Source organism: Ambystoma mexicanum, chromosome 1p (genome assembly GCF_040938575.1).
Source record: "Ambystoma mexicanum isolate Mex_15411 chromosome 1p, UKY_AmexF1_1, whole genome shotgun sequence".
NCBI lineage: Eukaryota > Metazoa > Chordata > Amphibia > Caudata > Ambystomatidae > Ambystoma > Ambystoma mexicanum.
In genome coordinates, this window is record NC_090921.1 from 1,387,289,010 (window position 1) to 1,387,312,553 (window position 23,544).

General features: G+C 46.0%; 1 protein-coding gene across 1 annotated transcript in view; it reads left to right on the forward strand.

Annotated features, from left to right (window-relative positions):
• Positions 1-23,544, forward strand: part of DNAJA2 (DnaJ heat shock protein family (Hsp40) member A2) — a 312,300-nt gene that overhangs the window by 86,001 nt on the left and 202,755 nt on the right. Inside the window, exon 5 of the mRNA XM_069607061.1 lies at positions 2,978-3,111. Coding sequence (XP_069463162.1) covers positions 2,978-3,111 — 134 coding nt within the window. The remainder of the gene's footprint in view (positions 1-2,977; positions 3,112-23,544) is intronic.

A 23,544-nucleotide genomic window follows, 5' to 3' on the forward strand; every position in this document is an offset into this window, starting at 1 on the left:
TTTGATCCATGGGGAGCGCAGCCAATGCTGCAGTTCATATTTGTACCTGTCGTTGGTGGTGAGGCCGAGTTGTGTTGTGCAGTCTTCAAAGGATCTAATTTCCTGGGCTTGGTACATCCCGCCTCTTCCCACTTTTGGTGTGAGCCTTTCTCCATGCCCGGTTGGAACTCTGAGTTCTTACACATTGGCATAAAGGGGGCTGGATCTATTGTCGGTGTCTATTTTTGGGTGGCTCTGTCCCATGTCTCTAACGTTGCTTTCATTACCTTTCTTATTTGTAAATTAGGATGTCTTCTTTTTTTTGTCCAAGGTAGGTGTCGGAGGCGGGTTGTAGCTACAGCTTTATCTTGAGCAACCCACAATTTCTGGGAGGTTTTCCGGGATCCACTCTTTCAACACCCATAACTGATATGCTTCACAATATTTACGGAAGTGCAGGAGGGCACAGCCCCCTGTTCATTCTTGGAACCGTAAGTCACCTGCTAGGTGACTGACAGCTAGGCTAGAATGAAGGATGGAAACCTGCATAAAAGGCAAGGCTTTTTGGTTGGGAAGGCAGAGTCGACCACTGGATGAAGGAATCCGAAGAAGAACATGAAGAGGATGCTTGTTGCAACTCCTGGACAGTTGGTTTGCCCGTTGAAGCACTGCTGCTGTGCTGAAACTCCAAATTTGTATCGACAGAGAAGCCCCTGCCAGGACTAATTTTCCCTTGGAGTTGATTGGTCCCACCAACTCAAAAGTAAACCACCTGGACATCCTCTCAGAGCTGGTTGAATTTACACTGCAGTTGCTGCTGGAACCGAGTAACAAGGGAGAGGAACACCAGATTGTTTGCGTTGCTTTTAAGCTGGCCAAGAGCTCCAAGAAGATCTTCGGGACTCCCAGGAAGCAGGACTGACTGAGCCACCTCAACAGTGCGGGACCCCAGATGCAAGGAAAGCCCATCTCGACAGCCAGGAACCGCAGTGTTGCTATTTGCGGTAGACGCGAGGAGCTGAAACACTGAAGTGCCACTTGTTTGAAGATTGCCGGTTGCGGTCGATGACCACCCCATTGCAGTGCAGGAGCCCCCAGAAGTCCTCCCTCTTGTTCCCACGACTGAGAACCAGGAACACCAGGCTCTGCAGAGGAACGGGAGTGATCTGCTGCACTTCTCTTCAAGTTAAAGGTACTGTACAGTCTAAGAACTTGCCTCTTATTGTATAACCTCACTTGTCCTTGTTGGAGACTTGTCTTGGTTGCATCTGTAGACTTGCTATGAGCTTCTTTACCTCACAAGCCGATCAGCTTGTGGCCCTACTTTGATTCTTCTATTCACAAAGACTTTTTAAACATTGTGAAAGACTTTCTACTTACCTGCAAGAAGTGCTTCAGCTCACCTTGACTTTTGTTAACTTAACATTGGCTGGCCTGGCTCCCTGAATGACTCTTCTCTCTTCTGCTTATGTGTTTTGCCTTCCTTCCAGGAACTGGTTAACTGACTTTGCATTGGGGGGGTAATTTTTAAAGTACTTACCTGCTAAGAATAATTGTGTGAATCCTTGTCTGTTCTGAATCCTCTTATCTTTGATACCCCGCTCGAAGATTGTAAATGTAACAGTGATATATTAATGTCAACAGCACCCTAACTATTGACATCACCTGAGGGTGTAGGTAGTGTCTGTGGGCCATCCCAAATGGCCATTTGCTGATTTAGAAACTAGTGTGTATTTAAGTATTTGTGTTGCTTTACATTGCTCCCTTCTGAAGAAGGCTTACTTTGACTGTTAATAGTTGTTTAATCAAGAAACCTTGTGTGCGAGTTTATTTGAATACTTGTCACTGTGAATCTCTAACTCCCCTACAGCTCACATTGACCCCTCTTGAGATAAGCCTGGCTACTCGACCACACTACCAACCTGTGTAGTACAGACTTATACCAAACGTTGGGTTCCTATTGCCAGGAGGTCAGGGTTGTTGTAGTGCACCCAATCGTGCATACAATCTTGCCTAACAGCCTCCATACACTTGATCTACGGAGGGTGGTCTTGTACTGTGTGAACAAAACTAAAACGCTAAGGAAAACACTCTTTGTTTCCATAGCACCTGGAAGAGAAGGCGATCACATTTTTTTAAAAAAGCCATCTCCAGATGCATAGTCAAGCGCGTACTGCTCTGCTATTCCCTATCCAAGAAGGTCTTACCTTTCACTCAGAGGGCACATTCTACCAGAGGTACAGGAGCTACCTTAGCTTTCATTGCAAACGGCCCTCTAAACTCAATCTGCAAAGCAAAGTTCCATCCATACGCTCAAGCAGCATGATTGCATTAACACCCCCCCTCTAAGCAGATTCACAGGTGGGACAAGCGGTCCTAAAACATCTTTGCTGCTGTAACTTCTAACTTCCTATCGCCTTCTCCAGATACTGCTCGCTAATCTATGCAGAGCATGTGATCTAAGCAGATCCACAAACTCCAGAAGGGATACATTACTCACTGTAATCACATTTCTGGTGCTTGTATCTGCTTGGATTCAAATGCGCCCACCCTTTCTCCCCTTCTGGAGCAGAAGGCACATGTTTTCTGGGATATAACTGTCACTGCTTTATCATATTTTTACTCACACCACACTTCATGCAACTTCATGTCGGAAACGATCTGAGGCACCTCTACGTGTGAATGACCATGGGTACAGTACAGGGAACACTAGCGGTAGTATTAAACCCGCCCTGTCAATGTCACTTTTCGAGTTTCGAAAACAAATATATTAATACTCCGACTTCCAATAGATGTCGGACTATGCATAGCATGTGAATCTAAGCAGATAAAAGGACTAGAAATCAGATTACGGTGAGTAATGTTCCCTTAGTCACGAGAATTAAACTGAGAATGATGTTAGCCATTGCATACAATCCTTGTTGCGAGTGCATGAATACAAGTGGACGTATATAGCATACTTCATGTTAACCAATTGACCTGCCCCATTATTTTATAGCCAAGGTGGCAAGACTGGTGCTGTTCAGAAGTGTACTGCTTGTCGGGGTAGAGGTGTACGTATTATGATCAGGCAGCTGGCTCCTGGGATGGTGCAACAGATGCAGTCCGTGTGCTCCGATTGTAATGGTGAAGGTAAGTGACACTATTACATAGCCTGTTGTATGCTTTTGTAGAACCTATTTGCAAACGTCTTCAAGGTTTTCCACATGAATGCAAAAGCAATCCTTTGCTGTTGAGTTTATTAAAGCGCTCCACCCCCTTTGCTTCCCACCACGGCCAATCGCCTTTGTGTCAATTGATGTAAAAATAAATTGCTATTTATTTGTTCCATGCTGAAAAACTCTGGATATGAGTGTATTCACCAAACTAATGATTTGAGGAATACGCTTGCCAGTGGCTGCATTGCCCTAGTTCTACCCTATGCTCCTTTATGACCAGATCTTAATGTCCTCTCGTACAGTCTGAGCAGTATGAATTATTTTCTGACCTGGGAAACTTGTTTGTCTTTAAAAGGAATCTCTAATCTCTCTGAGGTTCTAGCCAACGGACTCTCAAAATCTTGGATTCTTATGAATCACCTGGTCTCTTTTGCGGAGCTGTTCTTGAACCTGCCCTTTTAAAATGTAAACTTTTAAGGTAAATCATTAACTTCTGCTCTACTAGTCAGTCCTTTCGGATTTTATCTGCAGCCTACATGTATTTATAGACTGTAAAGGAAGCTTTATGACAAGCAGTACTGGGCATCACCCAGTAATTGGGCCACAAATCTGCTTAAATAAGTACATCCATATTTTGCTGCCTAGTCGAACTTCCACGTGAGAATGGTACTGTTGGTGTTGTGGAGATTTATCAGTATTATGCTTAATCCCCTCTTAGTGGGACCCCCAGCACTTTTTGCTTGACTTCTCGACCTTTTGCTTTCTATCCTGAATGAGGGGATCCTTTTCTCCCTCATTCTTATGTGCTCTGACTTTGTGTTACCTGATCATATGGAGGAAAGCAGACCCCATATCTCTAAAAGGCATCAGGGTTACACTTTTGCAGCCCACGGCATCCTATGTGCAGTGTTGCTGGGAATCCTTTGGGTTCTCCTTTGATATTCTTTGACTAGCCTTAACTACACTTCTACTTTGTATCCTTCCTAAAACTCTAACTTATGAGAGATTAGCACACACCACTGTTTGTGGAATGCTAAAGGGATACCTAGTATTCCTCGCTGCTCCTGTGACTTCGTAGTCCGTGACAACGATACAGATATGGCTGGTGGACGGGGTTCTACACATTTTTATAAAAACATATATATTTTTTTTTTACTGCAGTCCCCGATGTTTAAAAATGGTGGCTGTTTTTTTCACAATTTCTCGTGTCTTTGTCCTTTGTTAGCCCTTCCTCCCTTATGTGAGGGGAAGGTCTGTGTGAGTTTTGCATTTGGCAGGAACCCTTGTGTGTCCCCGCCTAGACTCCAGTGTGTTTGTGAAGTGGGGGAAGAATTTAAGTCCTGCTAAGCATTTCTATTTTAGTGACTAACGTATCCCACAGAACTGTGCCTTTCCAGCTGCTACATAAGTATTTTGTTCAACTCCTACACTGACTTATGGATAGCTAGGAATTGGACTGCCAAAGGGATAACCGCCTTAACGTGTTACTATGAAGCAAATTGTTGCTAAGGTATGAATAACGCTCCTTTTTTTTTTTTCCTTCCTACAGACTTTATCTAATTCGACTTTTACTTTAACCCCTGAAGTGCCATTGGCGAGGTATCTCGTCCTTGGGATTACCTCCCTGTTTCCAAGGACGAGCTAGCTAGTACTTGGCACTTGAGGAGTTAATGAAACCGAAAACGTCAGAAGGCATTGAATGGCGAAATACTAAAATCCGCCAAAAAGTCCTTGGCGCGGTGGGGGGGATGGTGAACTCATGGCAGTTAATAGGTTTATGCAATTACTATTTCTCTGTAATCGGAGTGCACAACGCTACTAGTAATATGGTAGAACTGACAGTGTCATTCTCTAACAATTGAAGTAGTCGACTTTGAAAACTACTGTGAATAATTCCTATGTGTATTGGTTAGTCTAGAAGAGTATTTACTTACCTACCTTGTGTATATCAAATAAATATTTTTATATAACTTTCAGTGTGAGTTTTGGTCTATTGTAGATTGGTTTCAGTGTACTTACCTATAGCTCAAATCCTCCTAAGATAAGCATAGTTTATCTGCCATTTGACCAGATTCTTTGGGTACTAAAGACTTCTAAGTTTGACATTAAAGCTGAGGCTCTGATTAATTTCACTGTAGAAAAATTAAGATGAGTAAATTTAGAGGCCTCCGTGGCAAAGGGAAGAAAAGTGAATTGATCCAAAGTTTGTTGGATCACTGCATTGTTGTGAGTAGGCACTTAACCCCCCTCCCCAAACCTCCTACTCCAGAAATTGATAGGAAGATGGTAAAGGGCCAAGCTTGACACTTAGTCCTCATCTTCCAAGAAGTGAGTAGGTAGATGTGGATACAGATGACAGTAGAGCCACCACCAATTCTCCTAGCCTCCGTTACCCCTCTCTAACATGGCACCAGAACTTGTTCTGGCAATTAAAAAGATGAAAATGTATCAAGAGTTCAGAAAACTGGAGATACAATCTGAAATGCAGGAAAAGGAATTTAAGAGCCTGCAGCTATGAGAGAGAGATGCAGCATGCGTATTAAATGAAGATCGTCCGACTCCCCTTTTGTTTCAGTCTCCTCTTTGCTAGATGACTCTGGTACAGGAAGCCAGTGTCTCCCCAAGGATGTGGTGCGTGTATGATGTGAAGACTGATATTCTGGACTGGTTGAGTACTTTTGAAAGTACAAGGTATATGTGTGAGTGAGCTTGTTCCATGGATTCTCTAGGCTCCCCAGAATGGCTGTGATTGAGTTGAATGGTGCTGATGGAGAAGATTACCAGTTGGTAAAGACTGCTCTGTTAGACAAGATTGTATGCAGTACCCTGTGGGAGACTGCACCAGCACTGTCCTCTTGGCAATAGTTAACCCAACCTTTGGTATCAGCATGTACTAGACAAGTTTGTAGAGTGACTGAGCAACCATCCTTATCTCAAGAGGGGTCAATGTGAGCTGTAAGGTTGTTAGTTTCACAATGAGTTATTCAAATAAACACGTACACACAAGCCTTCTTGATTAAACTATTAATTTATTGATCAGTCAGTTGAATAAGCCTTCCTTAGAAGGGAGCAATCGTATAACACAAAATATACTTCAATAAATGCACTCTTTCACTAAATCCACACTTTTACTAAATCGGTTGATAGCCATTGGGGATGGCGCACAGGCACTTCCTACACCATCAGGTGACAAATAGATGTCCAGTGTCCTAGTCATTTATCACTGCCACATTTAGAGCAATATGGAATGTGAGATCCAATGGAAGGTTTTAGAGGGAGAAAACCATGGTTAACAAATATTCTTAAGCAGTAAGTACTTTTCAAACCGTCCAATGCAAAGTAAATTAACCCTTTCCTGGGGGAAAGGCAAAGAACACAGTTTGAGGTAAGAAGTCTTTCAGGGAGCCAGGACAGCCAATGTTAGTTGAGCAAATGTCTAGGTGAGCTGAAGCACTACTTGCAGGTAGGTACGAAGTCTTGCACAACGTTTTAGAAATGTTTGTAGAAAATGAAATCACTGTATGGCCACAAGCTGGGAGGCTTGTGAGGATCGAAGATGCAAGCAACTCTGCAAAGGCAACACAGACATGTCTCAACTGAGGGCTAGCAAGGCTACACGACAAGAGGGAATTCCTCTTAGTTTTACAGTACCTTTTGGTTAGAAGAAAACTGCTTCCAGCTGGCTTTTGTTCCTGTGTAGGTCTGCAGATCCTTTGTTCCTGTGCCTCAGCTGTGGGGACAAGAGAGAGGACATCTGGGGACTTGTGCGCTACGAATGCAGGTCGGCAGCAGCATTGGGCAAACTTCCCATCAGCTGCTCTTAACAGTTTCAGCTCCTTGCGGCTATCGCAAACGGCACCACCGCGCTTCTCTGATACCCTGATGGACTCTTCTCGCATCTGGGGTCCAGCAGTCTATTGCGGCGGCTCAGTCTCGGTCAGTCCTGCTTCATGGAAGTCCGGTGGATCTTCCTGGAGCTCCGGTCTGACTTAAAAGCGATGCACTCAATCGGTTCCTGCAGCAGCAATGTAAGTACAGCCAGCTCGGAGAGGATGTCCAGACGATTTCACTTTGGGGTTGATTGATCCCACCAACCAAAGGTGGAAGTCGTCCGTTGCAGGGCTGCTCTAGTCGAGGCGAATTCGGAGCTTCAGCAATGCAGCAGGGCTTCACCGGGCAAACCAAGTGTCCAGGAGTTGCAGCAATCATCTCTTCCAAGGCATACATTAGTTTCCAAAAATGGATTAGCAGATTTTGCTAATAAAACATTTTTTTGATTAGCAAATGAACTAATTTGATTAGCAATTGTGTACTACTGTTGAATGTCACCAGAATTAGTTGTACCCCAAGATATAGAATTAGCAAGAATGCAGAAATGATTTCTACGTACCTCCCTGAAGTATAACATCAGTGCAATGTCTGTAAAATGTAAAGTTCGCTGCATGAATGTTACTTCCAAGCTCTAATTAGTACACATTTTTTTGGGGTTACACAGCCACAATAATCTTGTTTATTTGCAAAGAGCACCCAAAGCAACCGCCTTGAAGTATTTGCACCACCCTGAACAAAAGACTACACCTCTCAGAATGCAAAACCATGTTTGAGCTCATGGATGAACTCTGATTTAAAAAGAAATAGCTTTTGAGTCACTTTGTGTGCAAATTTGGTGTTTAAGGCATCTAACCAACTTATTTACACATTCATGGGACTCTTGACAGTTGTCTTTGCTAAATGGTCTCCCATTTCCTCTTGCTTCCAAGCACTATTCTGATTCAAGTGCTAACATGATGATCACAAATCTATTAATTGCAAGTCGTTGTTGCTGCTGACAGGAAAGAACAAATGATTTAGCCTTCTGCAGGCTAGCAAAGGTTTCTGGGACGAATATTTTGGCCACCAAATGCACAGAGCCCTGCAATTTTAACACAGCCTGCTCAGAAAAGCTAATCTTTAAATTGTGATTGAAGAAGGCTTTCTGCCAGCACCAGCAGTGCTTTTAGTGAAGGGTTTAGGGCAAGCAAGTGGCTGGTATTGATATTCGTCCCACTGCGGGCAGGAGAAGATTTATTCCCAGCGCGGCCACCTGCACCAATAACACATCCTGCTTGCAGAAGGCCTTTGAATAGTCTACATTAAAAAGATTTTTTTAGAGTAAAACGTTGGGCCATGCTTGCCTCCCAGGCCCGTTATCAAGTGGGAAGGTCCTCTCTGCCTAATCTTCCTCTACACTGCAGACCAATTCCTACAAAATAGGCAAAAGGCAACTCTTTTACCGGCTACCCACAACAATGCACATTCACTCTGGGGGAGGCAGTCTCGAGAATAGACAGCCGAACAAATGCCAGCGCAACCACTTGCCAACATCCAGCCCAGCAATCGGAGACAACGTTGGGGCCTTTCGTCTTTACAAACTAGTGAGGCCTCGAGCCTCTCAGGGGGGTGGGGGGGAGAGGAGAGGTCTAGCAACTGTCCCCATGGTTCCAGTCCGCAAACTGCCCAGTGTAAAGCTTCCTACTGGCTCTGGCTGCTTGACTCGTGATAAATTCGGCAGCTAACCTCCATGCACCACTGCAGATTGCTCGGACTGGCCTGGGGGTGGGGGGGGGGGGCAGTGCCTTGCTCTGAAATCCTGCTCCCCATTGCCCTCCCTACCTAAGATGAGCAGTGACCTTGTTCTGTTCGTGGTGTTATTTGTGACTCTCACTGAGGCCAATGTCTGCCTATCACACGATAATACTCCTTTTGTCTCGAAGCTAGTAGTGATCAAGCAGCTTACAGCCCCTCCCATCAGAATGTAGCCAAGAAATAGTTGAATGCCCTTCCCTAGTCTCATTTCTTTGGGGGACCTCAAATGACATCAGACTATGTTGAGTGAGGTGCAGGGACTATAGGCAGTCAGAAAATAAGGTTAGCAACTTTCAACTTTCCCTCCTATTTTTGCAATGATTCTCTCGCAATGTAAATAACAGGAGGAGGAACTTAACAAACTAAGTTGTAACCCTGATTGCCTTCATCTTGCATCTGTCCTACCGTTTGTGTCTAGGGAATAGTGACTGCAAAAAAGTGAAGGGAGTAATCCATGTCACTGCTTTGCAGTGGAACCTGTTTCTGAAAACCCACCCAGGCTACTTCAACTCCCACTAAATGGCCATGAAGACCTTTAGAGGGCGAATTACTGCTGACCAAATAAAATGCATTAATACAATCCACAGACCGTCCAGCTATAGATGCTTTAGAAGCCTGCAATCCTTGATTGCTACCGCCATACATGAAGTCTGATTTTCTGAGGGATTCTATATAGAAATCAGAAACTCAAACTGTTACAGCTATTGCCCTTGCACGAAAATGGTATACTAATTGATCTGCATTGGGAAGAAGAAATATTTCTAGGGCTTCCCTAAAGACCAAGCAGCCCAACTACTTATTGTCTATTCCATACATTTGTGCAAGGTGCCATATTACGGTGGGTGCTCTGTGTTGGAGAGCAGCTGCTCCAACACTCGGCACCCGCCGTAATAATGCTGCCTAATGCTCGTAGAATTACATTGGTTGCTCAACATACCTGCCTAACCTCTGGATTTTTGCCGGAGACTCAGGAATTGTAACCATTTCTCCCGGTCTCCAGGAAAGACCCTGGAATCTCAGGAATTTTGGTGGTGGACAGCTTTCACCATTGCTTTTTTGTTTTGTTTGTTATGCTTGCAGGACTGCACTGCTGCTCCCTGCCTGAGCGTGGCTTTATCTCTCCAGCAATGATTGTAACGCTTCCAGCACAAAAAGAATGCAGGTGAAGCAAAATAACGCACATTTATTTTGCTTCACCTTTCATTCTTTTTTTGCCGACTTTCAATGCAAACGCGCGTTTATTTTGCTTTTGTTGTTTTTTGCCCAGGTTAGGGTGGACTCAGCCCCACTGAACCACAGCCATCAGGTTTGCAGGCTGGACAACTCACCACTGCACTACATAACATGATGAAAAACAACCAAGGTGAAGGTCCAATTTCGGTAATGCAAAATTCAGGAAAAACCTTTGTATTGGGCGTTTACATGTGCACATTTTAAAGTGTTGATTTTATGGAAGGCGAATGCCTTTTTGTCCAATGCAATTTGGGTGGTTGTGAAAAGGTAATATAATTAAATATGTATATTTCAATTTGAACCGCAAATTTCTGACATCACATTACAACAGAGTTTACCTTTTTGACAAGTGGGCAGAGCCAGGTAAAACTGGGAGGGGTTTTGTGACTGTGGGCAGGACATAAATCTCAGGAATTTTGATTTTCACATGTAGGCAGGTATGGGTGCTGGGTGTTGGAGAGGGCCTGCTCTGCAACACCCAGCACCCGCCGTAATAACACAGCCTGCTGCAAACAAGTTTGTCAAACCTCGCAAAATTTCGCATGACAACGCTACAAGAAGTAATCCCTCTATTAAAACAGGGGTATTACATGGCAACATTGGACATGACCGATGTTTGTTTTCATATTTCAATGTTCCCAGCGCACAGAAAATTCTTGCGATTCAAAGTAGCAGACAAGCACTACCAGTTCAAGGTGCTGCCTTTCAGGATAGCCTCGGCTCCAAGGGTGTTCACCAGGGTACTGGCGGTGGTGGCAGCGCATCTACGCAGGGAGTCAATCCCAGTGTACCCTTACCTGGACGACTGGCTGATCACGGGAGAAACCTACCAACTTTGCAAGCTAAACGCGCAAAAAACAATAGACGTTCTCTTCCAATTGGGTTTATCAAGAAAACATCAAGTCTGGTACCAGACAGATCGAAACAGTTCCTAGGAGCTGTATTAGATAAAAAGGCAGGCTTAGCCTTCCCATCCATGGAAAGGGTCCAAAACATGCTTCGGCAAATACCCCATTTTCAAGCCGGTCTCCGGATAAGCGTACGCAAAGCACTGCTTCTGCTAAGTATGATGGCATTGTGCATTTACCTGGTCCCCCATGCGTGCCTGCGACCAATGCAGGAATGGTTGGCGAAACATGAATGAACAAGCTACACAAGGATCAGATGACACTCATCCTAGTTGCGCCTATGTGGGCGTGACAACCGTGGTATCCACATCTGCACAAGCTGGCAAAGTGTGATTCCCATCAAGCTCCCATACCAGGTCAACCCCTAGACTCAGCACGGGGAAACAATGATATACCCACAACCTCACTCTTTGAACCTAGCAGCATGGCTCCTGAGGTCATAGAGTTCGGACACCTTAATCTTTCACATCGGTGTATGGTTCTCCTAAAGGAAGCACGGAAACCAAACACCAGACACTGTTATTTCCACAGTGGAAGAGATTTGGCATTTGGTGCCAATCTAAGCAGATCAACCCCATAGAGTGTACTCGTCACACATTCTAACCTATATGCTCCACTTATTGGATTCAGGGTTGGTCTTTAATTATTTGAAAGTCCACCGAAAGTCCACCTAGCCGCTTTATCAGCCTATACCACCTCTCAAAGTAAAGTCTCAAGGTGGAAAGTGCCAGTCATTAAGGCATTCATGGAGGGAGTGAAGAGACTACACCCTCCAAATCTCTAATCACCTGCCTGGTTGTTACCTAAATGTGGTACTAGCAAAACTCATGGGACCTCCCTTCGAGCCTTTGCATCAAGCTACCCTTAGACACATTACCTACAAGACTGCCTTCTTAGTAGCTATTACCTCCATAAGAAGAGTCGGCGAACTCCAAGCCTTGTCGGTCCAAGACCCTTTCTTTGTCATCCATAAAGACAAATTGGTTTTACAGACTTACCCTATGTTCTCCCCTAAATTCATTTCCAAGTTCCATGTAAACCAGTCAATTGAGCTTCCGGCTTTCTTTCAGAAACCAAGTAGCTCAGCTAAGGTCAAACGCCACACACTAGATGTAAGGAGGGTGGTTCTCTATTATTTAGACAAGACCAAACCGCTTAGGAACACGATCAACTGTTCGTCTCCATGGCTACAGGCAGACAAGGAGAACGTGTTTCCAAGAGAGCCTTCGTCAAAATGTATCCAATCATGCTATTCATTATCAGACAAAACGTTGCCTTCTACACAAAGAGCCCACTCCACACGAGGTACTGAGGCTACTCTAGCCTTTATTGCAAATGTCCCCTTAATTTGCAAAGCAGCTACATGGAGCTCAGTTCACACCTTCACTCAGCACTACTGCATGGACACACATTCCAAGACAGATGCACAGGTGGGACAAGCGGTTCCAAGACATCTATTTGCCGCTAATCCTTCTCACAACCCACCACCTTCTCATAACTCTGCTTGCTAATCTATGCATAGCATGTGATTACACAAGCATCAGAAGGAATACATTACTCATCGTAATCGTATTTCTGGTGCTTGTATCTGCTTGGATTCACATGCACCCACCCTTCCTCCCCTGAGAGAAGGTGCATAGATGTTATATGAGCTTTCTGGGTATATCTGCTTGGGAACTCTGTACAAACCCTACTCCTCATGTCATAAAAAATACAATCTGAGGGACCGACACGCCTGAGGGATCATGGGTACAGAGGACGTCCCACTAGGGATAGTATTACTGGCATGCCCCATTTCGACGTACATTTTCAAGTTTCGAAAACAACTGCAATACTCTGCAGCTTCCACTAGATGTCAGCCTATGCATAGCATGTGAATCTAAGCAGATACAAGCACCAGAAATACGATTATGGTGAGTAATGTATTCCATATTCAAGGTTTCATGATTAAACAATTAATGTATTTACCAGTCAGTTTGTATTTAATGATTTATAAAGCGCCTTACGCCAAAGCGCTGTACATGGAATAACATAATACATAAAACATAAACAATGTAACAGTTGAAGCAATTACAATATGAATCAAACAAAACCATGAGAAGAGCAATTAACTGAAGGGGATAGGGAGGGAAAGGGAGATGGGACAGGATGGGGGGGGTGGTGGTGGAGGAGAAGAGTAGGAGGAAAGGGGAGGGTGGAGGAGAGGAGGCAGGAGAGGGGAAAGACGGGGGGGAGTGAGGAGGGGGGGAAGCGGAAGGGGGTTTCAAGGAGGAGAATGGAGAAGGAGAGATTTAAGGGAAGTGCGGAATGAAGTGAAGGTGGGGGAAGAACGGATAGCAAGAGGAAGGGAGTTCCAGTGTAGAGGTACTAGGAGTTGGCAGGAGCGGAAATGGGAGGAGGCACAGGGGGGTGAGGGTGCAGTGAGAAGGAAATGGTCAGCACTCCGAAGGGAACGGGGAGTAGGAGAGAAGGGAGGAGAGATGAGGGGAGGGGGAGCAAGACCATAGAGAGATTTGAAGACCAGGCAGAGAAATTGAAATTTAAGTTGCGAGTGAAAAGGAAGCCAGCCACGGTAGGAGAGGGTTAGAGATGGAGTCACGGAGGTAAGGAGACAGAGGGTGCGATCAGCAGAGTGGTAGATGGATTTAAGAGGGGCAAGGTGAGAAGTAGGAAGTCCAAAGAGTAAGGAAGAGCAGTAGAAGAGGCGGGAGGAGATTAAGAGTTTGGTAGCGTGGAAAGTGAGCGGGATGGATTTTACGAATGTTGAAGAGGTGAAAGCGACGGGTGCGAGAGATGAGGGAGATGTGTTGGGAGAAGGAGAGAGAGGAGTCAAAGAACGCCTAGATTACGAGCTTGAAGAGAGATGGGAAGGTTGGAGGGAGGAAAGTGAAAAGGGGGAAGAGAGTTAGAGGGAAAGAATACGACTTCTGTCTTGTCGGTGTTGAGAGAGAGAAAGCGGGAAGACATCCGGTTCTTAATGGCAGGAAGAGAGTTGTAGGTGGAGGTCAAACGAGGAGATAACCAGTTGAGGATAGAGCCTTTGAAGCCAAAGGAGGCGAGAGTATGGAGGAGGAGGGGGGTGATCAACCGTGTCAAAGGCTGCAGAGAGATCAAGGAGAATAAGGATAGAGGATTGTTTGGCATGGCGAGCAGTAAGAAGGTAGTTAAGAATAGAGGTGAGAACAGTTTCAGTGGAGTGTTTAGGGCGGAACCCTGATTGGTAGGGTGGTAAGAGAGGAATTAGTGACGAAGGATGAGAGTTGAGAGTAGGCAAGGCGCTCGAGAAGCTTGGAGAGGAATGGGAGAAGAGAGAGGGGTCTGAAATTCGAGGTGAGAAGTGGATCAGCAGGTTTCTTTAGGATGGGGATGATCGTGGTATGTTTAGAGGCAGAGGAAAAGGTAGCTGAGGAGAGACAGATGTTGAAGAAGGTGGTGAGGTAGGGGACAAGAAGCGGGTTAATCTTGGGGATGAGGGAAGGGAGAGTGTCGGTTGGGGCAGACGTGGGGTGGGCTTTAGATAGGAGGGTGGAGACTTCAGAAGGGAAGATGGACATGGGGGAGGAGGGTGGGAGGGAGGAGAAGGGAAATCTGAGGGGGGGTGTATTTTTTGCCGAAGGGTAACAATCTTAGAGGAGAAGAAGTTAGCGAAGTCAGTAGGAGAGAGTTAAGAATTGGAGGAGGGATCAGGAGTAGGGGGAGAGGGGAGTCGAGAGAGAGTTTGGAAGATACAGCAAGGGTGAGTTGCTTGAGATTGGAGTAGGTTAGAGTAGTAAGAGGATTTGGCTGAGGTCCGACAAGAGTCGTAGATAGCGTGGTAAGAGGTTTGGTTAGAAAGCGAGGGAGTTTTGAGCCACAGTCTCTCAAGACGTCTGAGAAGGTACCTCATAGAGAGGAGTTGAGGAGTGAGCCAAGGTTGGGAGGGTTTCCGGGTTGGGCGGAAGAGAGAAAGGGGATAGAGTTGATCAAGGGAGGAAGAAATAGCAGAGGAAAGGGAGGAAAGATCATCATTCGCCGATAATGAGAAGTCATGGAGAGATGGGAGAAGAGCAAGTGTCAGTAAAGATGGAGGGGTCAAGGTTGTGGAAGTCACGCCGGGAGTAGATTGGAGGGGAGGGGTTAGGAGAGGAGTGCAGGAGAGAAGAAAGGGAAAAAGAGTAATGCATGATCAGAGAGATAGACAGGAAGGGTAGAGACAGGGGAAGGGGGGGTAGGAAGAGTTGAAGATGAGGTCAAGGGTGGAGCCAGAGGAGTGTGTAGGAGAGGAAGGGAAAGGAGTCAAGGATAGAGAAGAGGGGAGAGGATTGAGGGGGGAGAAGGGAGATGAAGATTAAAATCGCCAAGCACTGAAAGTAGATGAGAGGCGGAGGGAGAGATAAGCGAGGGGTGATCCAGGTCGTCGTAGAAGGAAGAAATCGGGCAAGGGGGTCGATCGATGATCAGGAGAGAGATAGGTTGAGGAGAGGAGAAAGATTTGTAAAGGTGAGAGAAAGGAAGGGAGAGGAGGGGAGGAGATAAACTTGGGGTTGTAGAGAAGGCCAACACCTCTGCCACGGCCAGTAGAGCAAGGGGTATGAGAAGAGGAGGAGGTTAAAGATGGGACAGAAGTGTTATGGGGGGGGAATCCAGGTTTCAGTTAAGCATAGATAGTGGAGGTTGAGGCCAAGGAATAGGTCAAGACCTCCTGCGGTTTTGTTGCAGATGGATCTGGCATTCCAGAGTGCCAGGTTCATGTGACTAGAGTGGTGGCCGGTAGGGGGGGTAAAGATTAGGGTGGTGAGAGAGGGTAGGAGTGTGGCAGGGGGGGGGTAACGGGGAGGATGGGGCGAGGGCAGGGCATTAGGAGGGAAAAGTAGAGAAGGAGGGAGAGGAGAAGGTAGAAGTGGTGAAAGGGGGGGGCGGACAGAAAGGGTGGCAAGAAGGAGATTTGGAGGATTGCATAACAGAATTCAGAAATAGGACGAGTCGGGAGGGGCTGTGGCTGTAGTCTTGTAATGGCGAAGACAGAGATCAATGTGGCAGTATCAAGACGGGACAGTAAACTGAGGACTGGGCAGAGGTGTCAGGAGCAGTGTATAGGCACAAAGAAAGAATGGGGTCAATTAAGATGAATGGGCAGGTACGGCAATCTTGGACAGCTGCTCTCCCTTGGGAGTTCTTCTGAGCAGTTATGTAAGCCTTCTTCAGAAGGGAGAAAAACATGTAACAATTATTGCACTTCAAAGCACACTGTTTCTCTAAATCAGATACCCATTGGGGATGGCGCACACACTTCCTAAACCCTCGGGGGACTTAAATAGCCAGGAGACAGTGGACATTGATTTGTCATAGGCACATTTAGAGCCATTCTGAGTTTGGTGCAAAGGTTAGATTGGGGAATAAAACAAAGGTTAACAAATAATTCATAAACAGGTAAGTAATGTTTAAACCTTCCAATCTCAAGTACATTTTTACCTTTCCTAGGGGAAACGTAAAGGCACAGAGTCTGAGGTAAGAAGAGTCTCTCAGAGAGCCAGGACTGCCAATGTTAGTTGAGCAAAGTCTAGGGGAGCTGAAGATCTTCTTTGCATGTAAGTAAGTCTTGCACAAAGTTTTTAGAAAGGTTTATAGAAATAAGATTCACTTGAAGGGCCACACGCTGTTAGGCTTGTGAGGGGCAAAGCTGTAAGCAACTCTGCAAGGGCAACCAAGACCAGTCTCAAATGAGCAAGTAAGGCTACACAACAAGAGCTAAGTCCTCTTAACTTTACAGTACCTTTGGTTAGAAGAAATGGTTCCAGCTGGCTTCTGTTCCACAGCCTCAGTCGTGGGGACAAGACTGAGGACGCCTGGAGACTCCTGAACTGCAATGGGCAAACTTCAATTCAGCGGCACTTTGCAGTTTCAGCACCTCAGGTCTGACGGCAAATGGCAACACAGCGGCCCTCGGATACCACTTCAGCAGACTTTCTTCGCATCTGGGGTCCAGCACTCTGTTGTGGCTCAGGCTTGGTCAGTCCTGCTTCAGGGAAGTCCAGAGGATCTTCTGGCACTCAGGCCGACTTTAGAAGTGATCCACTCGGTTTGGTGTTCTTCTCCCTGGCACCTACGGTCCAGCGGCAGCAGCAGTGGAAGTACAACCAGCTCCAAGAGGATGTCCAAACAAGTTCACTTTGGGGTTGATTGCTCCCACCACCCCAAGGGGATAAGTCGTCCTTGCAGGGCTTCTCTAGTCGAAATGAATTCTGAGCTTCAGCACAGCAGCAGGGGTTCACCGGGCAAACCAACGGTCCAGGAGTTGCAGCAGGCGTCTCTTCCAAGTTCTTCTTCGGATTCCTTCATCCAGTGGTCGACTCTGCCTTCCAAGCCAAAAAGCCCCTCCTTTTTATGCAGGTTTCTCCCATTCATTACAGCCTAGCTGTCGATCACATAGCAGGGTTGCTGTCCACCGAGGCACCTTCCTCACTTCCTTCCCCTGCCAGACCTACTGGAGCCTGAGGCGGGCTTCGCGCATGAATCCCGCCAAAGGCATCATAAAGGCACCAAACCTAGTTTGGCGCACAGTAAATCTCAAGAAGGACCATACCAACAAGAAATGGCAAAAAAAGACCGGGACCATTTTGACAAAATGGGCACCCATGGGTGCCTTACTGAGAGTGGGGTGGGGGGGGGGACTTGCTCTCAAGTCCAGCAAAAGAGCTGTTGGACCAAGTGTCTCTGACAGGGGTGTTCTGACCATTTACGAGGACAGTGTCTTTATAATACTATTTTGTATCATCTGGAATGAATTATAGACCTATATGTTCTATTGTTCCCACAGTCCCAGGGATACTAAAACTCTAGCCTGAAAACCAATGGGTTCTTCAGCTTGAGGGTGAAAGATAGCACCGGTCATTGGAACTTCCACATCACGTGTGAAGGATAAGGAGACGATGGGATCCCTGAAGGTTTACACTTTCATCTGGGATCCCATTTCACATGGTCACCAGACCCCCACACACATTTCCCAAAGGTTCTCTGCAATGAGGGTTTCTGGAAACCACCCTCCGGTTTGGAGAGGTTTCACTAGCCCTATAAGGTTTATGGGGGAATGTACCCTTGTTTGTTTGTGGCCCTCTTTTGGTGGGGGATTTTTGAAATGATCCTCCTTTCTTATTCCCCCCCTCCTTTCTTGCTTGTGAGGAGCCCCAGAATCGTTGGTAGCCATGTTGGCTACCCACCAGTCAGCAACTAGTTTTAACTTCTTGGTGTCCAGTTCTTTAGATTCGGTAAGGTCCTGTCTCAGCTCTAGGGAACAGGCATCAAAAATACTTTCTAGCACGAGAAGTCATTTCATACCCTCGTAAATGCTCACCTTGTGGCCCTTAATCCTCGCATCGAACTTCTTCAGGCTTTCACATACCCAAGTTGCCCACAAGACTCTTCTTACTACTTGTGGTCTCTAAACCTTTTCAGATAATGGGGAATATGTCTTCCTAAATCTGGCAATGAGTGTTAGGCAGAATTCTCAGAAATGTACCTGTTAGGCAGAATTGCATGCAGTACCCTCTGGGACCACCACATACAATTAGGACTATAGGTGTAAGCAAAAACCAACCTTTGGTATAAGTCTGTACTACACGGTTTGTGGTAGTGAGCTGAGCAGCCAGGCTCATCTCAAGAGGGAATGTGAGCAGGGAAAGAAGTTGGAGGTCTTGCAATCACAGCGGTTCAAGTAGACCCTTACACTCAAGGTTTCTTGGTAAACCACTTATACGTTTATTACACAATCATTTAGAAAACATTCACTAGAAGGAGGCAACCTAATATTATACACAAATATACTTCAACACAAAACCAATAAGTTTCTGAACAATTTCAGGGGAGCTTAAATGGGAGCCAATGGGCATTTCAGTCACTTTGAATGGGAAGGCAAAGGCACAAGTTAATAGAATAAATCACCAATACTTTCTTAGGCAGTGCAAATAGTTTCAGTTCACTAGAGGACTCAATTCAGTTCAATAGGCTTATGCCAAAGTCAATGGGCTAGTGCCTTGGTTAGGAAACAGCAGTTTTTGTAGTAAACGGTAAAGTCTTTGCCAAAGTTCTCAGAAGTAGTTTGTATGAAAAAGAATCGTATGTTGGGTCACAAGCTGATTAGGCCTGTAAGTTGGGAAAGTTCCACGAACTTTCACCGCGAGAGTGGTGTGCTCTCAATCGGATTGGCACAGTACCTTCGTATGAAGCAAGAGATCAGCTGAAGACGTTGGTTCCTGGCAGTTCCTGCAGATCTCACTGTTGCTAAGTCGTAGGGACAAGAGGGAGGACGTCAGGGGGACTCCTGCACTGCACGGGATTGTGGGAAAACGCTGCCAAAATGGGGTCACTTCAGTTCGGGTAGCTGTTCATCAAGCACAGCTGTTGTCCCTCTCCCTGGTTAATCCTAACCTGCCTTGAGAATGGTATCCAGGTGGCTTACTAGTTGATTGGTCCACCAACTCAAAGGAAGAAGTCGTCCTTGAAGGGGCTTCTCTGTCGAGATGAACTTGGCAATTCGGACCTGCAGCAGGGCTTCATCGGGCAAACCAATGGTCTACTGGTTGCAGCAGCTGTCCTCTTCCAGCTAGTCCTCGGTTCTTTCGTTCCAGTGGTCGACTCTGCTTTCCAGTCCACGAGACTCGCCTTTTAAACAGTTTTCTCCCATTCATTCAGCCTAGCTGCCACTCACCCAGCCGGGTGGCTGTCCTTGCTAGACAGTCAGCCAATCAGGTCAGAGTGCATTTGGGTCTCCTAGGAGACTAAGCACGTGTAGTTTCGGGCACCTCCCTCACTTTCTGCCCACGCCAGAGGCCGTCAGTTTTGAAGCCCGCCAAAGGCATACGAACAAAGGGACCAAACCCGGTTTGGCGCACAGAGAAACGCTAGAAGGACCTTTCCAAAAAGACAGGGACCCGTTTAAACAAAGGGGCTTAAGGCGCCATCTTGAAAAACATGGCTCCCGCAATATTTTTAGCCATCGGTGTTCAGGGTCGGCAAAAATCGTGCTAGTTCGTTGTAAAACCACTGCCACCAGCCATTTCAATAGGAAACGGTAGCATTTGACTGCTTCATGAGTTTCTAGACACGGGATACTAGGTGACCCCCTCCAGCACTCTATAGGAGGATAGTGAGTGCTGGGTCTAGGAATTTAAAAAGACTAAAGTCAATTTAACCTTACATTCTCTGGCAAACAGTAGTTTATCCCAGAGAAGGTAGTTAAACCTTTTGGAAGTCTAAGACATCACTGCTGTGTCGCTGCACTGAAGGTTCTGTGTAACGCGCATGAAAAAAAGATGCCTATAGAGTTGGTCAGACTCCATAACCAAAGAAATAAACTGAGAAAACAGCCTGAATAAAAAGTACAAAGGTCAGCAAAAGAGCTGGAGGGTCGCCAAGGTAATGTCATGATCCCAGCCCCTAAACCTCATGGGAAAAGCACTGGAGCCAGGCTACGATCCTCCATAATGGCCTTAAAGGCCTTCCCACCTCATCTGAGACTCTTCGAGTCAGTCCTGGCGCCTTTGGCACCAGGCTCATACATGTTCAGAGGAAGACTTGAGAACTGGACTTGGTAATGGACTTTGGTGCAATATGTATGCCCCCACATTGCTCAGTTCTATGTGCTATGCAGTCTAGTGTTTTGGGTGTAGTTAGGCCTAGGGATACCTGAAGGCTATATAAACCATGCCCGGTCAGAGCAACATGCTTCGTGTTACTCTGCGCCTGCAGCTTGACACTCACAGCGCTTCGCTCGGTATCCTGAGATTCTCGCATGCCTTCCTGGAACCGCGTACCTGAAAGAACAAGAACATCAGCACAACACTTACCTGTGAGTAGAATCCTGCTTCAATCCATCGCTCCTCTGGTCCAGAGAACAACTTCTCGGCGGTGCCTCCTCCAGTTGCGGAACGCTGCATCCTGGGAAGAAAAGAAGGAAGAAAAAAAAGCATTAGTAAGCGTTCCCATATTCCGAAAACTACAAAAATAATCACATGCTTACCTGGATTCGAGCCGCTCATGGTCAACATCCGTTCCGGAACATAGCATCGACCTACAAAGGAGAGAAAACACAGGTTAGCACATGAAAAGACAAGAAGGCGCAGCGTATTGCGCTTTACTCACCGCTTAGTACTCTCTCACCCAGCAGCCGTTCTGGGACATTGCAGCGGCCTGCAAGGGAAAAGAGACCTAGGTCAGAACAAGAAAAGGCGAATAGCGCCGTGCATCGCGCTTTCTCACCGCCTCCTGCTCGGCCCCAAGCAGCACGACACCATCAACGACCTCTGCCAGCACCTAAAGGAAGAAGAGACATTATTAGAGGCAAGAGAAAAAGAAAAGGACAGTACATCAAAACCAACAAACCTACCTTGACGGACTGGAGTTCTGGACTCGTAGGGCCCGCACCAGTGAAGCAACTAGGTCGCGCCATGCCCACATCAACAACACACCCCTGCACCGAGAAGCAGGGTGGAGAGTGCATAATACAAGAAAACAAGGTGAGGAGAGGACTTAAGGGGAAGGTTTGGTCCTCAAGGGCGGTGAGAGCCAAGCAACAAGATACAGTAAAGTTAAATCCGACATTCCTGTATTTCAGGCCCAATCCTCGGTCGAACATATTCCAAGGCAGGGGTTCGAGATCGCGAGGGGTCAAATCGGGCTGAGTGGCGTCCCCGTGGATATCAGGTGAGCGTTACAGGTAAAGAGAAATTGCCACATTTATGAGAATTTGCCCCAACGCTGCCAATTCTCCTACCTTGGAGAACCGCAGCTCTTTTTGCTGGACTTTAGGACTTTTAATTTCCCCACTCTCTCGTATTTCTGTGATTTGGACTGTTTCTTTTGACTTTGGCGTCTGACAAACTCCATAGGCATCATCTTTGCATTGTGACACAATGCACCTTCAGTGCAGTGGCACATGGATGTCTTAGTTTTCCCTAAGGTTTAAATACCTCCTCTTGGTGAAACTGTTTCCAAGAGCAGTGAAGTGAAATTGACTTTACTTGCATGTTGTAACTTTCTAGACCCAGCACAAATTATCTTACCATAGGACGCTGGCGGGGTTACTTAGTATTCCCTTTGTCTAGTTTCTCATGTAACATTTTTGTTAGCCTTTCTACAATTAATGGCTGGTGGCAGTGGTTTACTTTTTGCTACCATTGTGTTTTTTTACCGCGGGCTGCGCTCGCAGCTGCAGTAAAGCACCCATGGGTGCCCATTTTGTCAAAATGGCCCTGTCGTCTCTTTTCGCCATTTCTTGTCAGAAAGGTCCTTCTTGGGATTTACTCAGCGTGCCAAACTAGGTTTGGTCCCTTTGTTTTGCCTTTGGCGGGATTCACAAGTGAAGCCCGCCTCTGGCTCCAGTATGTCTGGCAGGGGCAGGAAGTGAGGGAGGTGCCCGATCCTATGCTTATCCCCTTGGTTACAGGAATGCACCCACAGGTGATAAGCCGGCTGGCTGTCTGACAAGGACAGCTAACCTGCTTTGATTGACAGCTAGGCTGGAATGAATGGGAGAAACCTGCATAAAAGGCGAGGCTATTGGCTTGGAAGGCAGTCGACCATTGGATGAAGGAATACGAAGAAAAGAGACTCCTGCTGCAACTCCTGGAATGTTGGTTTGCCCGGTGTAGCCTTGCTGCTGTGCTGAAGCTCCGAATTTGCCTCGACTAGAGAAGCCCTGCAAGGATGATTTCTCCCCTTGAGTTGGTGGGACCAATCAATTCCAAAGTGAGCTCGTTTGGACATCCTCTCGGAGCTGGCTGTACTTCCGCTGCTGCTGGATGTTAAGCATACCAATCGGGCGTCACACACTGGCCCAGGACACTTGGCCTTAGCCTGGTATGTGCTGCTCAATAGGAATGCTTTTTTATTTCAATGAATTCAAATTGAGCCAATACTCGTCTCATACCCCCTTTTACAAATATCCCGGGTCACAATGGACCGTGAACCAGGCCGGTTGGTGAAATACAATATTTTTAGAATTCACAAAAATAACACATTTTAATATTGGGCAGCAATCACCAATGAGGTGATAATGACAATGGAAATTGAAGCAATGCACTTGGTTAACCTAGTAGAACATATCCAAAGCACAGATGAATAGGAACACTTTTTGAATTAGGATAGATGGCACCCAACTTAAGTTTTCCCCATACGTTACCTCAACCCACAAATAACCAAATTATGAGTGGATAGAAAGAAACAGCAGGTAGTCGAGGATAAGAGGCAGCGAACAGAATCAAAATCCGACCTTCCCTCACAAAGTAAGATTGTAATAGCATGAAATGACACTCGGAAATTGACTAATTAATATGCGGTTAAATCTTTGAGACAAATATGGCTTCTCACGGCAACAGTAATGCATAAACCCTAGCAATCACAAGGCAAGGGCTCAACAAGAAGCATACAATTCAAAGTTGAAAATGAGAACATACTGCAGCTGAATGACACGTTGGAAAGTTGCAATTTTCTCAAATCCTGTTTAAAATGACACAAACGAATTTGAGGGAAAACTTGCGAAATACTTGCATTCTCAGTGGGGTTTCTGGGCTGTGGGATAGATATATATCACAGGGACAATATAGAGGTGAACATAGGTCTCTAGCTGGTGAATTGAGAGATTTGGAATGTAGAGTGGTTCATTTTTA